Below are 22,669 nucleotides of genomic sequence, written 5' to 3' on the forward strand. Positions count from 1 at the left end.
TCAGAATAGTAATGGTAAGTGTTAATAGGCCTGGAACCTGCCATACAAAGGCTATAAATGCCATCTCTAACTTTACTGCATGGTCTCCACTGATATTTTATACAGTTTCAAAAGCATTTATGTTGATCTTCTTCAACAGACTGTTTATTTCTGTCTGTTATCTCCAGAACTGAGTTGATCATTTTTTAAACTCTTTTTTTACTTTACTTTTTAAAAATCTGTTTAAATGATAAAAAAGAGAACGTTGATAAAAGTGATGCAAGAAAATTATAATACACATTTTACATTTTTGAATTGAAGGAAAACACAGGTATTGGATCAGGAATCAGCAGATTCTTTAAATTAAGGTATCAGAATTAGAATTAGAAAAGGAAAAAGTTGGATCAGCGCTTCCCTGTGTGAAAATCATCAAGATAACAATTACAATGATGACAAATTGTTGCATGAACACCTGTGATACGAATTGCATGAGGATGAAGGTGAAGATTAAAATGATGAAGATGCTGAAAAACAGTATTGTGATGATGATGATGATGATGATGACGGAAGTTGGTAACTAGATGTATACATGTGGTGGGAGAATTGGTGTGAGTGACAATAATGATGATGGTGATGATTTTGAGGATAGTGTCATGTTAGACGATGAGAGATGAAGACTCTGCGTGGCTGCACTTGTGGTGGGAGTGTCCGCGAGGGGGGTAGAGCCGCTCCACTCCCTGCTCACGCGCAGGCAGGAGAAGCACGCACATGCTTCATTTCTGAACTTAAGGTCGCTCGAGCAGGAGGTTGACGCTCCGGACAAGAAGAAGAAAACTCTACCGTTTTAATTTACCGTCCATGATATATTCTGTTTCGTACTTACATCCCGGTGCCATGTCAGTTCGTCGGGCCAGTTTGCTGCTCCTGTGTGCGGTGTTGGCGGTGACGCGTGCTCGCCGGAGTTCACCGGAGCAGGAGGATGTTCAGGAGAAAATCAACAGCGCTAGATGCACGTCCAGGTGTCTCACTCTGCACATGACTCAGCTAACCGCTGCCTTCAGACACATCCAGGTAAATGTCTGACACATTATGACCCTCATTAAGAGCACCAATTTACCATCTTATTAGGCAAATTGATGCTGTTTGCCACTTAAATCCCTAATTACATTAGTTTGATACATAATATAACGCTATGTGACCCTCAAAGGTGTCTGTATTGCGCAAATGTAAGCGCAAATAGGCTGCATAATTTTAGACTACAACATAAACTCTTGATTTAAAAGGTGCATTATATATATATATATATATATATATATATATATATATATATATATATATATATATATATATATATATATATATATATATATATATTCTGTAATTTTACAGGCCACCTGTATTGTGGAAAACACACTGCAACTCTATAACTGTTGATTCATATAGTTCAGTGGGCTCGGCAGGGATTTTGTTTACAACAACAACATTTTGCTAATTTGTTTTACACTCAAAGCAGCTTATCCTAAAATATTTCACAGGATGATATTGGAAGAGTGAGCTGAAGTGAAGGGATAGAAATGAGCATCTTTAGTCAATCAGGTGCAGCCAGTATTTAAATAAAACAGTGGAATTTAGGTTGAAATTATTTTCTCATAGAGTAGTAACACACTGACATAATGACTTTTAAGTGAATTTGCAGATTCAGTAGTTTTCAGTTTGTGATTTGTGCGTGATGACGGCGCACAGTGATGGATGTGACCACAGGCATTTTCGTCAGACCTATGACATGAAAGTTTAGAGGCGTCATTAAACTCAATTTCAACAATACTAAACTGCTGTTATTCTCCATTCTGATTGACACACCAGATGCACACATACCTACGACGTTTGTAGTTGTGTCACTTTTTGTCCGTAACTCTATGTTGCTTTCTGAAGAAAATATATTTATTCATTATAACAATATGGTTTTCTTCCAGATTTATTTTTAATTTAAAAAAAAAATTGCATTCCTTCCTTTTTAATACAAAAATGGCATTTTCAGAAACAATGTCCCTACAATGATTTTAAGTCAGTTAAGAGATGTTGTTGTTATGCACACTGGAAAAGCACTTAAATGATTAATAAGAAGAAAATTCATGATCTTGACTCAAACAATGTTTTTTCCAACATGGCTTTCATCAGGGTGTTTTGGACAAATGTTTTGATCTTGCTCAGAACTTGCCCTGTGCCAGTACTTAAAGGGGCAAAGGTAGACTGAAAATGTTAGGTTATTAGCTTATAGTAGTTGACAAAATTGCTCATCTTAGTGAAATCGCTGGCCCATGCACTGAAGCCTTTGTAGTGAGGAATGTGAGATTAACGGGGACATTAGGACGTTACCAAGTACGAAAAGCCACTTATCGTTAACGGCTTCAACATGTGCATGCTGTGTAGTGGGTGGGAAAGTCATTAACCGCAAAGTTCAGCCCCCACGGCTCAGAGGTGTGTAGAAGAAAGTGTATGTATGTGTGTGTGCATGTGTGTATGTGTGTGGGTTTGCATATGTTCATGTATAAAACAAAGGTTTGGTCTGGTCCTCGGCCATCCAGAATATACTCCCGCCACCTGTGCATTGGGTAATGAGGGTGGCCCCTGGATGACTCTCTAGCTGTAAGATGTGGGTGTATGTGCGTGTGTGTGTTTGTGTCTGTGTCAGTGTGTGTGTGTGTTGGGGTCTCTGGAATGGAGGTGTGAGAAAGGGAACATTTGGTTTAAACTTTATGAAGTGGAGTGCAGTAGTCAGATGTTGAGCAAACAGCAGCGATGGAAATGAGACCAACTTACTGGGAGGTAGCAAACAAGCCAGGCATTCATTTTCTACTTGGGTTACATGTTAGGATGTGGACAAAATGTTGCATTCCATTCTGATATGACTCTTAAATGTTTCAGTAAACACAGCTTGTGTGTGTTCTTGGCTTTAGCTGGTGTCCATGGTGTGTTTACACCACCAGGATTTCCTCACTCTGCCTGCTGACATCTGCAAACATACCTGTTGATGAAATATTCCAGAATCCAGAAAAGGAAAAACAAAGGTCAACCGACTTCATTTATAGTTTGTCAATTACACTTTGTGGTGTGCTGTGCAGTAAATGGTCCATGTCTGTGTCCGAAATCACTCCCTATTTACTTTATAGTGCACTGTATTTACCCTCCGCCATTTTATTTTTGATTGTCCGAGTGTGTAAAATTATCCAGTATGTATTGTCCTCAAAAACTCCACAATGGAAAGAAAAAGTAGTAGAACCATTGCATGTCCACTACCTTCTGCTAAAGATCCAGTGCAATTTGTCGTATTTTATGCATGCAATAATCACCATTGTGCGACTCTACTATTGAGGTATTAAGAGAGATTCAATAATACATAAAAGGACTCTGCAGCTAATGGTGACGACATCTCAAATTGCTTTAAACTTTAAAGGACCAGTGTGCAGGCTTTATTGGCATCTAGTGGTGAGGTTTCAGATTGCAACCAATTGAATACCCCTCCCCCCTTTCAAGTGAGTAGAAGAACCTACAGTCGCCACGAAACTTGCGAAAAATGCTAAGACCTTCCTCTAGAGCCAGTGTTTGGTTTGTCTCTTCTGGGCTAGTGTAGAATCATGGCGGTGCAACATGGTGGGCTCTATGGAAGAGGACACATTTTCTATGTAGATATAAAAGGCTCATTCTATGGTAATGAAAACACAACAATTTTATTGTCAGATGATTATACATTAATTAAACATATGAATATTGCATTCCATTTCTGCCAAGTCCATTCTGTTTGTGTAATGCAGTGTGTAAATTTTACACATTGCATCTTTATTATATTATAAGTAGTGATTGAGTGAAAGATGGAGTGTAGTGATTCACTAAAGTTGGCTATCCCAAGTTTAGTGCTGTGCTTCCTCCTAATATCTAAATTTGTTTTGATAATTCCACTTGTTTCCAACCTACACTTCTAATTTGTTTTTAGTTTTTTTAGATTAAAATTAAGATTAGATTTAAGACTCAATGCTAAATGGAATGACTTCACAAATTGTCTGTAATAAGAGTATAGTTTTATATCATCAAATTGAATATATTTGGGTTGGATAATTTATCTGTCTCAACAAACAGTTTGAACATGTCACCTCAAGATCAGGGAAACTTTGTAATTGTTTTGCCTTTTTTAAACATCACACAATATAGATTAATCAAAAATGAGAGAGAGATTGATCCCTAATGAATTTATTTAGTTATTATTAGCTGCATCTCAATTCAAATATATCTGACAGAAAGAAGTCATTAATTGTTTGAATTACAGAATAGGACTAACAGGAAAGGACAGTGCTAATGTTTTACTCAGAAACTCATTTTAGGATACAAATTGTGTACTGAAAACATTATATTGTACCAAAGTAAAAAGAGGCTTTAAACTTTGAGCAAATAAGGAAATAAGTTTCCTCTCAGCCACATCCTGGGAAACAGCATCACTCCCTGAGCCTATTATAGGACAGTGTAAGGAAACACAGAGAGATTGATGGGTGGGGGAGTCCGAATGTTAGAGCATTCATTCATTTAAGGAACATAATGTTTAAAAGAACATTTTGATAGCAGCTCCACTGACTATAACATCAGCAAGGGCAAATGGAGCTTTACTCATCCTCCACTGTCACCACAATCAGACACAAACACACACATTGCTTCCTCTGGCTTTATGTGGGTGAACCCTGTGTTTTTGGCTCCTTCTTTCTCAGTGTGCGTGTGGCTAGCGTGTAGCCACTAGAATGTGAGTCACCAGTTTTCTATTTACACCTCTCTTTATGCTGCTTCCCTGGGTTTTCCACTACTTTCCCTAGTATGGTGTCATAGCTTAATTATAGCTCTTTGTGTGTGTGCACACATGAGCATATATATGTTGTCATATTCCAAAATTCCTCCTTGATGTGAACTCCTAAAAATACAGGGGGAAAAAATGCGGGCTGGCCTGCAGAATTGAAACTTTTTGCACATACGTCGTAGATTAGATTAGACCGCGTGTCTTAAACACTCACAGGTCTGTGGTGCTGATGAGCGGATGGTTTGCAGTTCAAGCTAGGGCCGAGGGCCAGTGTGTGCCTGAATGAGCTGTCTGTGTGAGAAAGAGCGTTCATGTTTACGTGTGTGTGCGTGCATGTGCGTGTGTTTGTGTGTCCAAGCTGCTCTGCGGTAGGTAGCACTAATCAGCCCAGAGGTCGGTCAGTGAACCAGTCACGCTCTGAAAAAGAGCAGAGACAACGGTCAGGTCAGGTTGCACAGAGATAGACGCAAAGATAAAGGTAGGTAGACAGACTCGGTCAAGCACGAAGACGGGCAGCGGGAAAAAAGACGGCAGGTAGACACACACAGACAGGTGTGATAGACATATATGAAGACAGACATCCTCACAAAATCATACACAGGCTATAAAGTGGACTGATATGAAGGCAGACAGGTAGGCAGTGAGACAGCCAGAGGGGTGGGTGACAGCAGGAGACAAAGACTTGTTTGATTCGTCCCAGAGATATTATGCCTCTTTCTGCTGCTTTGTGACTCCCTGTCATTTGATCGGTAGAAGCAGGGATAGATAGTGATAAAGTTGTGGGTTGTGTAGGATTGACTCTCACCTGAAACCAGGACAAGAAATTCCAAGACACTAAATCACAGCTGGAATGGCGAGGCACCAAGCGGCAAGGCTTTGTTCTTTCAGCCACAGAAAACGAGACGGACAGAAAGACACTTTTTCCACATGAGAACTGTGAGGGGACGTTATACCTGATCACTCAGCAATTAGATCCATTCTTCTTCTTGCCGGTGACTATTTTTCTTGGTTGAGGCAAAACTAAACTTGATAAATTCAAGTATTCTCTTCGTTGTTGCTGTTGGAACTGAACCGAAACAGAAAGACACTTGCCGAATGGGACGAGATTGAGGACCATTATAACAACCACGTTATTGTGATGCTTGTTGTTTACAGGATGTGGGCCACCCCAAACACCAACGTTGACACACGTGCACAGACGCACACACACGCACGCACACACACACACACACACACACACACACACACACACACACACACACTAATTAGGGGCTTCTGTCGGGAATGTTTAGACCTCAACATAGGCTTTTTGGGAAGAACTTTATATTCTTGAGTTGAGTGGAAGTTAGTCATGTTGCAGTCACATCTGCGTGCACACACATACACACTCACTCACACACACACTGTAGCTGTGCTTGCTTCTGGTCATCTGGGGGTGATTAATGCCTAGTATTAAACAGACTTTCTACTGCACCTCACCACAAACACTGACCACCACACACACACACACACACACACACACACACACACACACACACACACACACACACACACACACACACACACACACACACACACACATAACTCACACACACACACACACACACACACACACACACACACACACACACACACACACACACACAGAATATGTACACACACTCTTTCTTTTTCTGTCCCTCTCTCACACAGACACACACACACACACACACACACACACACACACACACACACACACACACACACACACACACACACACACACACTTTTTATCGCTGAATCTGGCAGAAGTGTGATTTATATCTCACTCTCTTTCAAACACTAAAGGGTGTGTGCAGCTGTGCGTGTGCATGCTGATTGTGCACATATATCTGTGTGTGTGTTTTGTTCATATGTATGCGTGTGTGTGTCCCTGCTGCTGCATCCACTAATATCAGGTTGTTATTCTTTAGCAATGATTACTGTGGACTCAGCGGCCATCAGAGCCATGTGGAAGTCCTTTAGTGCAAGTGTTTCTTTTCATTGTGGGTCAGTTCTGTTTCTGACGGGTCTCTCGTGTCTCAGGCTCAGAGATTCTCTCTCGGATCCCAGGCAAAATAAAAGTTTAAGACTTTGTGTTTATAGAGTAGGTATAGAGCCATGTGGAAATCCATCGTTAAAAATGAAATGGGGTTTTGCACATTTTTGTTAAAAGTCATGGATAAAAAGCTGGGCGGAACAGAAATTCTCTTAATATTTTTCAAGCATTGTGTCTTGTGAGAATGACTACATGGATTTGATTTATGTAGGAGCTATAAAATGCACAAAGCCTTTGGACCAAAAAGTTGTGTATGTCCTTGGGTTTTACATTGAGCTTTGCAAATGAAGACAACACTTACAACTTTCTACACAACCATTACTGAGCCACAATAAAGGCATTTGTAAATTGTTCAATGTTCTTCCACTACGTATGAACGTACAGTATTTGAAGTGGGCTTTCCATTAATAAAATAAGGCTGATGACTAAACCCCAGCCAGACGAGCAGCAGTCACCAAAATTTATTGTATCCTGTTTCACAACTAGTATCCACCACCTCTCGCCAGTCTACTCTCTGCTCCTATTAACTAATATTTATTTCCATCTTTCACCTTCTTTTGTCAGTCTCCCTCTGCTCTTTTCAACTTCCTCCCTACCTCCCATTTCCTCTCAGTCTCCCACATCCAACTTGTCTTCTCTTCTTCCAATCCTCCCTCTCCTTCTCTCTTTCTCTGACTTTTTCTAAATGTGCAGCTGTTTTGCCGCAGACATACTGTACACACACACACACACACTTTGAGACCCCACGAAACCCCACTTTGACCACTGTTTAATAGCCATACGGCACACAGGCCCGCCTAAGCTGCCATGATTCGCTCTGACAGCAAATGTGTCCCATGAAATTGACTTGGGATGAGTGTGTGTATGTGTACATCCACATGTGTGTGTATGAATGTGCCTGTCGGGGAATGGGAAGACAGTGAGAGAGAAAGAAAAGATGAGAGCTGAAGAGGGGTGACAGAGAAGGGGGGATGTTATGACGAGTAAGACAGAAAAAGAAAGACAGCGTGAAAAAGATTAAGAGAGGGGATGAAGATGTGAGGCCAGCCTTGGTGGAAATCTGGAGATGTTTAACTGGCTTCACGGTCCTCAGTTCTTTGACTGAAGCATCTACAGTATTTCATCACAATGATTTTCAAGTCCTCTCCTGTAATTTTTACAGGAGTTGGCAGAGCTGTGTAGAGACTAGACTAGAGTTGGAGGGTACAAATCAATGGCAGAAAGAGTGACAGAGTGTGACCAAAGTAAGGGCTAATCTGGATGAGTAGCAGAAGGAGGAGGACGTAGGAATTTAAAGTGTGTGTCTGTGCATGTATTCTGTGTCTGTGTATTCAAATCCTCTGACAGTTTTTTCCTCCTCAATACTCAACATTTAAAATCCACCCTAATACAAGGTCAGGTACAGGCAACTGGCAACTTTAGAAAGACATTCTGGGAAATGCAAGGAATTTGTTTGAGAAGCCAGAAGTACTAAAAGCAGCGAATTATATCGCTCCATCAAAAAAAGAAAAGAAAAGTGGACATTATGAAAGGAATGCTCCATATGTATTTGAAGTGGAATTTGCTACAGAGTGGCACTACAAATGGAAATTTTACAGTGCTAATGTAAATTAAAGTTACCCTGTGGAGTTTTAGACCACTGGTAGCACTATGAAGCAATATCTTTATGAGTGGGTCCTTGTTTTGTTAACCTGATGCCAAATGGTTTGTTACACGGAACCATCTGAGAAATCATCCAGAAAGCTGTTTGTAAAAGGCACTTTGAAAAAATACTTGTCAGGTTGTCTAACACCATCCATCATCTACAGTATTAAACCATGCGAGGCAGCTGGATTCACGATGCTGATTGGCCCGAACCGCCAACACAAGTTTTTAATTTGAAGCCTTACAAGATGGATTGTCGCATTATCTTGCACATTCAGGTGCCTCCTAAGGTAATCGTTTTGTTTGTCTTATGCACAAGCATAAGGACACACATGCATGCGTTAACATGTAGTTGTGTCCCAATGTTTTTGCATAATTTCACTGATTGACAGGTGGGGGTAATATGCCAACGAAAGCAGAAAAACATAGTGAAGAAGAAGTAAGTAGTCAAAAAATCTGACTTACAAATGTTTTAAGAGAAAGGAAGTGTGTTCAGCATGTTTGTTAGGCCTCTTGGATACGCATAATGTGTACAGAAGAACCCCGCAGGGCACCTTTAAGTATATGACAGTATATTTTAACAATATCCAGCAAAGCACATTACAGTTAAACATGTAAAAGTTTTACTTCTCTTGATTTCGTTCTGGACTCGTTTACCACATGACCACATCGCAAAGGAACACGTATTATGTTGTTGAATGTCTGCAAAAGTTTGTCTCCCAGAAGTGAAGCTGGTGAAACTTTGGCGGGTGAATTAATGTCTGTTAAAATTTTAAGCACAGATTAGTAAAGTTGTTCCTGACTGTGTCATTAAACAGCATTAATGGGAGGAGAATGTGATTGCCTCTTAGCTATACCAGCTGCTTAAAAACATTTGAGAGAGAAAATAACTCCTCTATTTGTGTGAATTACACTGCTACTAAAGACCTGTATCCATGGGGACTGTCACTTATTGTGCAATCAGCAGCAGCACCTGGGCAGCCATACTTTTGGCTTGTCGAAATTGCCTTTTAAAGACAGGAAAGACAAGAAGAAACATAAAAATAGTGGGCAAAGGAGGAGGTGTTTTCTCTCTGTCTCTTGAGTGATACCATGACACCCGTCTCTATGCTTCTTCTCTTATCCATTCCTCTTTCCAGCCATCCTTCCCCACAGACTTGTTACTAATCTTTTCATTAGGGGTTTAACCAATGCTTTAATCCTCCATTGCTTTCTTCTTCTTCTCTCTCTCGGCCACCTTTATAAGAAGCTGCTTTTTCTGTCCCCAGTATTATCCCTCGTAACAACTAGTACAGATTTCTGTTAAGCCAATGATATCAACCCCACTAATACTTATTTAGTCTTAAAGGCATTCTAACGCTTGTATGTAATACACTTTTTAAAATGTATTTACCAAATTTATGTTAGAGAACAAGTTAATTGACAGAATTTCTCTGTAGACATTGTGAAACTCAGCCGCACTCCTTGTGTCTCCTCTCTGAAATCTGACTGCCTCTTCACTGCTGCCAACAGCTGGATGATTGAGGCAGTGGTGAGCAGCTGAGCGGTGGATATGGACAGTGGTGAGAGTATGAGAGGAATGAGGCAAACAAAATTTGGGGAGAACTTGGAGCTCTTCCCATTTTCACACATATTCTCAATTGCAAATCTCGGCAGAAAGCAGGCGAGGCTGATGATTTGTCAGTTGTGGAAATGTGCAACACTTGTGAGAGGAAGCTGTCCCCGTGCTACAGACGCAAAGCAGCTTTTAATCACACTTACACCGTTCAAGCAGCGCATCTTTAAAGTATGTCATAGTCTTAAATCCTTGCAGTCAGATTACAGTGGCAGTTCATGGCTGTTCAAATGACAGTAAATACTTCACTACTAGGCTTGTGGGTGACATAAATTTCCAAATGTGTGCGTTGAAATCCAATTTTACTGAAATTGCATCTGTTTTGAATGTTACGACTGAGTCTCTAACCTTTAATTTCAGCCCTTTTACCCCATTTCTAACCCCTTAACCCTCGTCATACCAGAAGCACAATGCTAGCTAAAAGTGTGTGTGTGTAGAAAGAGATGAAACTGGTTCAGGCTAAATACAGCTCACTCAGGAGAGGGTTTAGGAGTCGTTAACAGGGCTCATCCCACACACCCACACAAACCGTTAATGCACGCACACACACACGCACACCTACCCACACATACTGCACATGCATGCACACACACCTACACATAATGTACAAGCACATACACACATGCAGACATGCTCACACACATACACACATACACACACACACCAGAGGTTCATAGTCTCTGGAGGGACACACACATGACAACAGACCGCTACACAATGTGCACACACCAGTTTTCTAATAGCTGTTTTGATGTTGGATGATGGCATCGTGATTGTGCCGATGATGACAAAGCATTTCAAAGAGAAGGTTGCCACACTGACTATTTAACCCATGCAAGTTAAAACAGCTGACCCGGTTTTCAGCCTGCATTTTAAACCATTAAAATGATTAACAATCTCCTGAAACTTAAAAAAAGAAGAAGATATAAATACTTGTTGATGGGGAAGAAGCTGTTGAAAAGAAGCTGCAGGGTGATTCCTGTTAAGTGTTGTTGCACACAAGCAGTAACATCCACATTGTGAAACCAACAGGGCTAATGGGAAATAGCACTAAAATGATTAACTGATTAATCAACCCATGGAGTGACAGAAAAGTAATTGTTAACAGATCTGAATATTGGTTAGGCATTTAAGTAATTAAATTAAATTTAAGTTATTAAGCAACCACACAGCCATGCCAGCAGCTCTGTGAGGCTGCAATTATGCTCAGTGGTGCCTTAAATGCTCACATCAGGATGCTAACATGCTGTTTAGCAGGCATAATGTTTTACCATCTTAGTTTATCATGATAGCAGACTAACATTTGCTCATTAGGACATACAAAAACAACAGCTAAGGCTTATGGGGATATCATTACTTTTTCAGTTATTTGGCCAAAATATTAAGAGATTTACCTGATGACAACTTTAGATGCCTGTTTTCAGCTTTTCCTTTATCCAACTGTCATGTGAATTTGTAGTGAAACTTGGAAATGTAGTTAGAAATAAAATATGACTCAGGTGTGCTTCCAGCTGGGATGAGGCTGTTAAAATTGTCCAAACCTGAGCAGTGAGCACGAAAACATATCAGTAAGACACCAGACTGAATCTCTCAAGACATCATTAATACTGAGTATGTTCAAGTCTTTAGTACAGACACACATGGTCCCCCAGAGTCCTGTTGACTTCGGTGATCTCCTGACTTTTCCTCCACTGCTTCCAGCAGGTTGACATTTTTGCTTTTTAGTGACGTGTCTTGACAACTACTGGATGGATTGCCATGTAATTAGGTGCAGTTAGACATTCATTGCCACCTGCCACCAGCTAGTCAAGGTTTTCACTTAACTAGTGAAATATCTCAACAGACATTCATGGTGTCCAAACAATGAATACTAATGACTTTGTCGATGCTCTTACGTTTCCTCTAGTACCACCATGAATTTGAAATCTGTTTTTGAGTGAAATGTTTCAATAATTAATAATGAATTTCAGTTAAATATATTTCAGACATTTGCGTACCCATCAGGATCAATTTACTCAATTTTACTGTAACAACATAATCAAATTAAATGTTTTAATTGATTAACACTTTGGCTTATAACCAAATTCTTGAAATATTCCCACCAGTCTCATTAGTATTATGTGTTAGTGCTAAGTGAATTTTAGCGTGCTAACATACACTTAGATGATGAACAAACAATATGCCTGCTGTAACATCAGCATGATGGTATTTAACTCAATCAAAGCACTGAATACAACCCCACAGGGCCCCTAGCATGGTTGTCGATTAAAAGATAAGTTGAGTTATTGAATTAATAATTGATAATCACCGTACATACTGTATATTTATTTTCAGTTATATTGATCTTGATGATTATTTATTATTTATTAATGATGTTTATAACTAAGTACCAAAACTTCACAATGATGTACTGTAAGAAAACCCGAAAATGTCGAGGGCTGCAATTAACTATTACTTTCATTATCGATTAATCTTCTGATTATTTTTTCAATTGTTGATCAACCATTTTGATCAACAAAACATCAAAACTAAAAAAATATCCATCACAATTTCCTAGACACCATGGGAATGCCATTACATTTCTTATTTTGTCTGAACAACAGTCCAAACATAAAGATATAAAACATATTTTAATGTAAGACAGGGAAAAGCAGCAAATACTTACATCTGAGAACCTGAAACTATAAGATTTTTCGCATTTTTGCTAAAAAAGGCCTAAATGATTAATTGATGATCAAAATAGTTGCTGATTAATGTCCTGTCGATCAGCTAATTGATTAATCATTGCAGCTCTATGCAGGTCTACATTACTTTGTGTGATCAATAAATAATAATAAGTATGTATGAGATCACTCTGTTCTGCAGCATTTTATTAATAGAATAAATAAAGATTTGCAATACTCGGGAGACTTTTGGTTTTGGTTTGGTTCATCTGCATTTATGTTGCTGTGGTCATATGACGTTTCCCTCTGTCACAGTGGTTATAGCAGCCATGTTTACTGGTGGTCTTGACTCACCAAGCAGTAACTGTACACACACACATACGCAGACACACAGATACACACATAAACATAGATCTTACCAAGTGACGTGATCTCTGTCTGGTTCAGAAGCCACAAACACAGTATGTTAAGTCATTTTGCACCCGGAGGATGATTATGTAAATAAGAGAAAGGTTGAGTGTGTGTGTATCTACATGACAGGTTTGCTCTGGTTATGTAATTTGGTCAGCAATCTTTTATTAACAATATTTTGCTTTCTGTCTCCCTGTCAGTTACCCTGAACACAGGCAGAAGTCGTCAAACACATGATTTGTCTGTGAAAGATTTATTTCCTTCTCTGTGTTTGTTTTAATCCTCGTCCTTTCCGTTTTTCTTCCAGAGTGACCAAGTTCTGGTTTGGTGTGAAAACCACAGACGCTGCGCTCAGGTAAATACACATACACACAAACATGTACTTCTATGAGAACGTTGTACTGACTTGAATTTACACAGTCATTACTATAACCATATCCTAAAACCAAGTCTTTGATAGAGGTTTAACACTTGTTAGCAGTACATCCAACTTGATGGTGTGTGCCAACAGCCATGATTGGTCTTGTTCATGTGTGAAGCTGATGAAGGTTCTCCTCCTAGTTTCTGCACCAGCAACTCTCACTGGTTAATTAAGACATTTTAACCACTGGTGGTGGATCTTGAGAGAAAGCCTGTTATGTCCGCCTGGTCAAGCAGCTATAGGATTCCCCAGAACAATAGTAGATTTACCAGTGATGAATAATTGTGCAGAGGGGAACTGTTCATTTTAAATCCGTGCCAAATGAGGCAGAAGTCTGAAATGTCTTGACTCTTCAATAAATTGCTAACCTTACGTGACAGACAGATTTGAAAAAAATAGTTTTTTAGATTGAAACTTTTGTATCTTACCAAACAGCTCTAGTGTTCTTTGCCATGACAAATATTAAAAATACATTTTGGATAAAAGCATTTGCCAAATGATAAAATGTTAACAGGTGTTTATGACTGGCTGGCACATTATTACTATTGTGTTTTATATAGGATAGGATATATTAAAATAAAAGCAATTATCCACAGAAACAATGTATTTCTGCTCCATGCTACGTCAATCGCTATCTGTCACTGGTGTAAGGGACCAAATTACATGTTGAAATGCAAACAAAAAAACAATAAAAAAATGGATGCTGATTTGTTTTTGCTTGTTGTACGTGGCAATATGAGAGGTGTGATAATACACAACGATGTATCTTGTGTCTAGAAAGTAATAAACTTGATGCACAATATAAACAGCCTCTGTCTCAAGGGGCACGGGGACAGAGTCACAGAGTCTTCTGCATCTTTTCTCCCTTCACTTCTCTATGGAATCTTTACACTCACCGCATGACTCCTGTAATAGCAAAGGTTGTGTTTTCAGTTAAAATAATGTCCTCCACTATATCCCCATTATCCATCCTCCCTGGAGCAGAAATTAGCCCCTGTTTATTCACTTAACACTGCCTGCCAGGAGGCTTTAGCATGTGTGTGTATGTGTGTATGTGTATGTGTGCTAATTCATTGTTTGATTCATGAGTAGTTTCCATCCTGATTATTTTTAGCTGCCAGTCTGTCCACTCTGCAGCAATTCCAGTTTGTTACAGCTTTCTGGATTTAGACTTCTGGTCCCACCTCAGAGTCACAGACAGTGGGTGGATAAAACACAGACTGAAGTTGGATCTCCTTAGTTTAATGCAAATGATCATGTTCTAAATCAGAGAGGCTAAAAGGTTGTCAGGGAAAATGTATTAAATATTGTAAAAAAAAAAAAAAAAAAAAAAAAAGGAATTGTATATTCACATGAGAAGGAACGCATTTTTTAATTTAAAAAAATGACATTTGAAATACTTTTATGGACTAAACCCTGACGCTGTTCTCTCTGTAGCCAAAACATGCCTGTGAAATATCTGTCCACCATGACCTTTTACTTACAGACTTTAACTTACTCAGTATTAATGATGTCTTGAGAGATTCAGTCCTGTGTCTTATTGATGTGTTTTCTGCACTCTTCGTTCAGGTTCAGACCTTTTTAAAAGCTTCAACCCAGCTGGAAGCACACCTGAGTCGTATTTTATTCCTTGCAACATTTCCAAGCATCGCTACAAATTCACTTGACAGTTGGATAAAGGAAAAGCTGAAAACAGGCAGAGGGAACGTTTTTTTTTTTTTTCCTCTGCAGCGCATATCTCAGTAGAGTGTGTGTTGAGGTCAGCAGGGGTTAATGTCAACAACAGCCAAGAGCGTGTCCACCTCCTCCCCAAAAAAACCCTACTACCAACAGGACTGTTGCAGGGGATACCACACTGAGCGAAACATCAGACATCAGCTTTCAACTATACATAACCCCCCACCACCTCAAACACAAACACACAGCTCCTTTGACCTTATAACCAAACTTTTCTCTTTCATTTCTTTACTTGTTTCCTTCCATTGTTTCTACTCCTGGTGTTCAGTGTTCAACAAAGAAACTGAGAGAACGAGAAAGGAAAATATTTTCTAGATTAATAGTGTGTGTAAACTTTATTACCCTGGCTTTGGGTCTTGCTGTTGTACATGTGTGAATACCAGTGTGTCACTATGCTGTAACCGTGGTCCAACAGCAGTCTCAGAGACTGGCCAGTGGGGGCTGGCTCTGCGTAGACCACAATTTTCCTCTCAGACAGCCTGATACTGCACAGACATGCACAGTGTCTCCTCTTGCTTGTTTCAATTGCAAACTTGTTAGTTCTTACCATTTTACAGTCTGTTGAAAGTGGATACAGTGCAATTTGTAAAAGTCAGTGTGGCATGCCAATGAAAATAAATTAGAACAGAAACAAACGTGTCCCGTTCGTCAGCAATAATTGCCAAGATTAATCAAAATAATGAATTACACAGCAGAGGAAGTCCAACACTGTTAATGCTCCCAAGGTGTGAGTATTTGTTAACGCAATATGTTTGGATCTTGCTGTTTTTTGTTTTTTGTAATTGATTATGCATCTTGGGAACATTACACAGTCTGCACAGTTCACTTCATTATTGTTTTATTAGGCTAACAAAAGTGCCACATTCTTCTCTATTCTGTTCTGAATTTGTTCTAGTAACATATTTGATATCAGAGGGAAAACAGAACTAAGGGGAGACAGACTAGAGTATCGTTTGAATTTGCCTAGAAAATGACGAAAACAAATATTCCCTCATGAAAATAGTTGCATATTAATTTACTGTCCATCGGCTAATCAGCTACCAGTTGCAGCTCTAAATAATATATTGGCAGATTACCATTACCGTTTTCACATAAACATTTGACATAAAAGTAAGATCAGGAACCCTTAAATATGTTTTTTTTTTTTTTTTTTTTTTTAAAGAATTGTGACAGAAAAATATGTAGTGAGTATCTTACAGGAAAAAGATAGTGTTGTTAGTGCTTTCTGACCATGTAACGATGGCACTGTCCTTTAAATATATCTTTGCAAATTCTGTGCAGCAAAATTCTTGTTACTTCTATTATCTGACATACCCATTAATGCTAATATCTGTCAATTTACTGCTCTAATAAACAGAAGCCATTGTCTGAAACTGGCAAAATGTAAGTCCCTTTCACACATGCAGTCTTTCTCTGAAATGTTCAGGAACATTTCCTGCATAGGTCATGTGTGAATGGGAACAGGGATGGATGTTCCAGGAAATCTGTACTGCCAAGACCGAGTCACATTTCTGGGAAAATGTTGTTATGGCTGTGTTGTGAATGAAAGCAGTAGCATTGCATGTAAAGACTTATGTCCTTCTGATGAAAGACGATTTCACATGGAGCGATCAAAGCAATCCCAAGACTCGACAATGTTTCTGAAGACATTTGAAGCGAGAAAAAGGAAATGCAGTTACTGAATCGTGATTCATATTTGATCAGCACTTCATAGTTGGAAGGTTTGATCTGAGTTTTGTGAGTTTCGCCCTTTTCTCCTGTTCAGTTATAGGCGGTTGGCATCTGTAAGTGTTGGATTGCTGTCATCTGCTGGACTGTCCCTTGCCTCATGTATATCGAGGTTGCCATGGCATGTGTGAAAAGGTGCAAGATAGAAATGTTCCTGAATGTAGCTGCATGTGTGAATAGCGAAACTTACCAGCAGTTCAGTAATTTACCAGGATCTACGTGTGAAAGAGGCTTTAGATTCATGTCAGAAACCATCTGATCACCAGACATTTGATGCCAGCTTTCATTACTTGATTTGTGCTATAGACACCTTTCATTTGGTACCAAAACAGTATTGAGGCTTGATAACCAGTTCCAGTTTTAGACCATTTTCTGTAGTACAGTAAAAAAAAAAGAAAAGAAAAAAGAATGAGGGATTAGAGGGAGTGGAGTCCCCCAGTCATTAGCTGTTGATCTGTTGGAGTAAAAAAGCACTCCTCTGCACAGTTTGATTTTTTAACTTTTTCTCAGGGGAGCCACATTTTTCTTATGTTTATAAAACCAATTTTAGGGCTATTAGTACAGCAAATCTAGCAAAATGTGACTTGGTCTCAACCTACATTCCACTGCAGGATCTCATAAAGTCCTTTGGCAGTGTAACATGCTCAATAACGTTTGACAGAGTTTTACTGAATAATTTGGGGACTCATATTAGTTTTCCCTCAACTCCTTTTTTGGTCATGATCCAGACTTTGAGCAATGCTGATCTATATTTTTCTCACCCAGTTGTAACATGCATAACACATTGTCACACACCCACACACACAAAATGGTGTGCTGTGAAACTAAAGGATTACTTGAATTTTCCCATGTCTTCTATTTCAACTAGGATGCTTCAAGCTTGAAATGATTTGTTTTTTCATAACAAAATGTCCAAAAACCAGTTATATGAAAAATGAGTTTTATTAGAAATTTCATTTCGGGCATTTTCTTTAATTTATCTTCAGTTTCAGAGCCCTGTCAACATTTGTTTATAAAATGTTAAACAAAATCATGTTTTTAAAATAAAACATGCCATAATGATATACAGCTAATCTCCTGGACTGTATATACTGCATGAAACCTTTGATTACAAGACCTCCTCATAGATAGGAGACATTTATTTATGAATGAACAATGTTGAAGATTAAGTGAGTGCCTTTTACATGATGAAAGAAAGAGGGAGGGAAAAAATTAAACAGATAAAGGTAAGCAGCGTCATAGACTGTGCTGTTTTATCTGTTCCTTTGTTACATCAATGCCTAGGGTCTTACTATTGAAGACACATGCACACACCCACCCACACACACACACACACACACACACACACACACACACACACACACACACACACACACACACACACACACACACACACACACACACACACACACACACACACACACACACACACACACACATACAGCAGGCAGATGTTGCACCAACACATATGGTTTGTGTCACATCATCAGTGGACTCTCTCATGGAAACACACATGGGAGTTGACTAAAACCAAACTACAGCCCTCACTCAAATCTTCCATCTGTCTATTTCCTCCTTCTTTTATCTCTTTCCTTCTCTCTCACACACTCACAGATCACACACACACGTACACACACGCGGAGTTGTAGTAGTAATGTGTACCAGGTGTTTGAGGCAGCGGGGTGTCCACTAACAAACAGGTCTCTTAACTTGGTTTTAAGAAGTTTGCATTACTTGTAATACCAGCTGGAACAGTTCTGCATGTTTAATGGCCTTCGATTTATAATCTGTAGATGTCACCTCATACTTATAACTCACAATATGAATTATATTTTAATTACCTGTGAGTCAATCTTTCCATAAGCCAACAGGTTACCTTTCAACATATAAATTATAAGAGGCTACCACAAGAAGCACTTCTATTGTCTTATCTATAGAGGACACACACATACATACATAGAGGATAGGAATGGTTATTGTGTAACCCCACTACCCCATTTATCCCCCTCTATAAATATCTCTATAAAAATATCTAAGAAAAATATTTATCCATCATTTTTCAGATATTTAGGTTTGTGGATGCCACTATGTTGGAGATGTCACATATTTCAACTCATCCTTGGGGTTTCTAAAGGGTTCCCAGGGCAGGTGAGATATATAGTCTCTCCAGCATGTTCTTGGTTTTCCCTGGAGTCTACTTGCAGTCGGACATGCTCAAAAAACCTCCAGAGGAAAAGCGTTGTAATCCTTACAAGGCAAAAGAGCAGCAATTCCTTTGTGATGGCAGTGTGTTCATCAACTTATCTCAAATGGAGAAGATCGGAAGCAAAGAAATCGCTCACTTTTCACTATGGCACTGGCTTGCAAGGACACAGATATATTTACAATTTTATCAATACCAGTATTGATACCAATACTGCTTATTGATACTCTTATTGATACACTTCTCCATAATTTGGTTTAGTGTACTTTTAAAAAACAAAAGCCAGAAACCATATTGTATTAAGTTACTGTGAGTTGTAAATTCACCACCACTGAGCAGAAGTCAGAAGATAATATTATCTCGGAGCCTGACAAGCCTGGGCAAGGCTTCTCTTCCGCTGAGCAGCCCTCCTGCTCCTGCCTTTGTCTCAGGCTCACCCTGGTCGGCTCTCTCCTCCACCAGCTGCTGACTATACAGCGCTACCTTCTTCTTTTTTCTATTTTAGCATTAAGTTTGATTGTTTTTGAGAAGTTGATCAGTATTTCAGTACTGACCAGTCAGGAACTGGTACTGGTTCTCGATACTCATCCCTACCTGTAAGCATTTCTTAGCAACTATTGTGTAAGTTAAACACTCACTGCTTTCTACAACAATTTACTGGTATTTCGTGCCAAGCCAAATTTCTTTTGTCTTTGTCCTTATAATCTGGGTCTTACAAAAGTGGAATTCTTGAAATGAAATTTTCTTCTCCACCTACATCTTCCCATGGCTTCCTGGTCAACCAGTAAGCCACTTATTCAATTTCACTGCATCATTTCTAGGTGAATTTGCAAGTTCACATTTTTTAACTTTCAACCTCTCTCTTTTTTATGTCAGTCCTGCATAGCATGGATTCCACAATGCCTTACAAAGAGATTTGCTCTGAATGAATGAAGGTGAAGTTTGTGTTGCATCACGCTGCATTCAGTGGGTCATTCAATCCATTATGGATTGTAATGTTTTTTATTTTAGAAAAATGTTTTTCTATTGAACAATAAATTGTTAGTGACTTTGAATATATAGTGTAGCTGCAGATATTTTACAGCAATCCCATCCCCAGATCAATGTGGTTTTAATGTGGCTATTATTCACATTGTTACCATGGCAACATTAACTACTGGAGAGACTGTTGTTGTTGCAGAGTTCATGCATTAGCCTTACTCTGGAGAATTTGCTATCATCTCCTAAATCACAGATATAGAATGTGTCTCATTTTCTCCAATGTAAATGTAGTTGTAAGCTACAGAGTCGGATTGGCCATTCGGAGCAATCTGGGTGGGCCGGTCGCCCTGTGGTCCGCTTGAGCATCCCATTATACAAAAACAAGAGTGAGAGAAATGCCTTGTCGGCCCACTCTGATTATGCACCCCCCCTTTGTGTAATAAGTTTGAGAACCCCTGGCATAGAGCTACTGGAAAATCGAGAGCTTTGCCTTCAAGCTCAACCATGTGTTCACCGCAAAAAAATCTGGTACAATGCTTACATCACTACAGACACTGCATCGACAACCCCGTCACGCTTCATGGTTCTAAATCTCACCTCTATTGTGCTGCTCTTAGGTGAAAATTGAGTGTTGGTTTGAAATGAAATCAACACTCACAGTGTTGTGATCAACAGGTAGGAAGAAATGGATGCAGAGGAATCAGTTGGAAAGAGCTTCAGCAATCAGGCTTCATCATCTCCTTGTGCTACTCTGAACCCCCTCCTCTGTCTCCCCCCATAGATTTTAACAGCGTTCATTATCACTTCACTTGCACAACCCAATACAACAGCTGCAAAGACCAGCTTATATAAGCTTGCACATCTTTTGCTGGCATCACTTGAATTCTGCTTCTTTCTTCTACTTTTCCCACAGTCATTTCTATTCCTTTTGCTGTCCAACCTCGTCCACAAGTTTAATATGATTTCTGGTTGAGATACATTACATTTACTGGGCCATAAGTGGCATTTCTGTCAAAATATTGTCAGAAATGCCAGTTTATGCTCCCACAGCAAAGGGATATACCAATTATCAAAATCTGGTAGCTAATAGAAATAGCTAATCTGGTAAACTTCAGCATGTTTTATAGAACCTGCGGTAGGTTAAATATTTTGACTTCGACCTGCCACCAACACATCAATGTCTTCATGGTTCATACTTCCTTCCTTTCTCTGTACAAAAATCTTTATTACAAACCAGACAGTTTAGCATCCTTTAGTAGCTGAGTTCACCATTTTTGACAGAGAGAAAGCACAAAAAGAAATTTAGTGGAAACACAGAGAGAGAAAACTGTGGTAGAGTTCGGTTGTAGGCTAGTGTGGGTGCATGTGGTTCGAGAGGTGAAGAAGTTAACCACTGAACTATCTTGAGGCATTTGTCTTCCTTTTACTCACTTTCCTTTGCTCTATTCTCTTTCCTGATGCCTTTCCACTCCTCCCACAAGCTGCCGACATAAGTTAGCTCTGGTTGTGTTGCATGTTTTTCCAAAGGCTTGGCTAAACTCAAACCTGCTTTTCAAAGGGATTTTTAGAATTTGTTCCGCTACTTTTCACTCAATTACCACAAAGCCTGAAGTGTGTGTGTCTGTCTGTCTCTTTGTGTGAGTGTGTGCATGAATATATGCGTGTATATGCATATTCAAAAAATATGTCTCCACCATAAACAATTACTTTTAATTAAAATGACTATGAATGATTATGAATAGAATAAATAGTCATGTACTTTGTACATTGTTGAGGAAAATACTTACACCATTTTTAAAGATTTTTAGAATCATATTTTATAGTCAGTGCTCATCTTTTTCATCCATTGCACTGTATGTACAATGGAGAACATACAGTTCAACCAACTGTAAAGTGCAGTATTACATTAAATGCAACAGTAGTGCGTGTAGCATTGTAACATGCTAAACCCAGTAGCATCATCATTCATCATTCATACATTAATTTTAGGCAACAGTATGAACACTGGGGAATAACGGTAGCCTGCAGTTAGTTTAAGTTGAAGTTGGTGAACATGAAAAAGCAGAAAATGACCACAGCGTTATTAATAATGTCATCACATGTGATTTCATTTAGTATGGTATTTAGGAATGTTTTAGTTTTTTTCTTTCAAGCTTTCTCTGAAGCACATTTCACATATGGGGCAGCTGTGGCTCGGGTGGAGCGGGTACACTAACTAGAATATCGGTGGTTTTATTCCTAGCTCCTCCGGTCTGCTTGTCAAAGTGTCCTTGGGCAGGATATTGAACCTCAAATTTCTTTGTATGAATGGGTGATTTAACATTAGAAATATTGTAAGGCCTATCAGATAAAAATGTGCTATATTGCTCCTGA

The 22,669-nt window shown here is 39.2% G+C and overlaps 1 protein-coding gene across 1 annotated transcript in view; it reads left to right on the top strand.

The window, feature by feature from the left end:
• Positions 1-724: 724 nt before the first annotated feature.
• anos1b (anosmin 1b) overlaps positions 725-22,669 on the top strand; it is a 49,952-nt gene continuing 28,007 nt past the window's right edge. Inside the window, exons 1-2 of the mRNA XM_062424088.1 lie at positions 725-1,050; positions 13,534-13,581. Coding sequence (XP_062280072.1) covers positions 838-1,050; positions 13,534-13,581 — 261 coding nt within the window. The 5' untranslated portion in view covers positions 725-837. The remainder of the gene's footprint in view (positions 1,051-13,533; positions 13,582-22,669) is intronic.

The sequence above is a fragment of the Scomber scombrus genome, chromosome 8 (genome assembly GCF_963691925.1).
Source record: "Scomber scombrus chromosome 8, fScoSco1.1, whole genome shotgun sequence".
NCBI classification, from domain to species: Eukaryota; Metazoa; Chordata; class Actinopteri; order Scombriformes; family Scombridae; genus Scomber; species Scomber scombrus.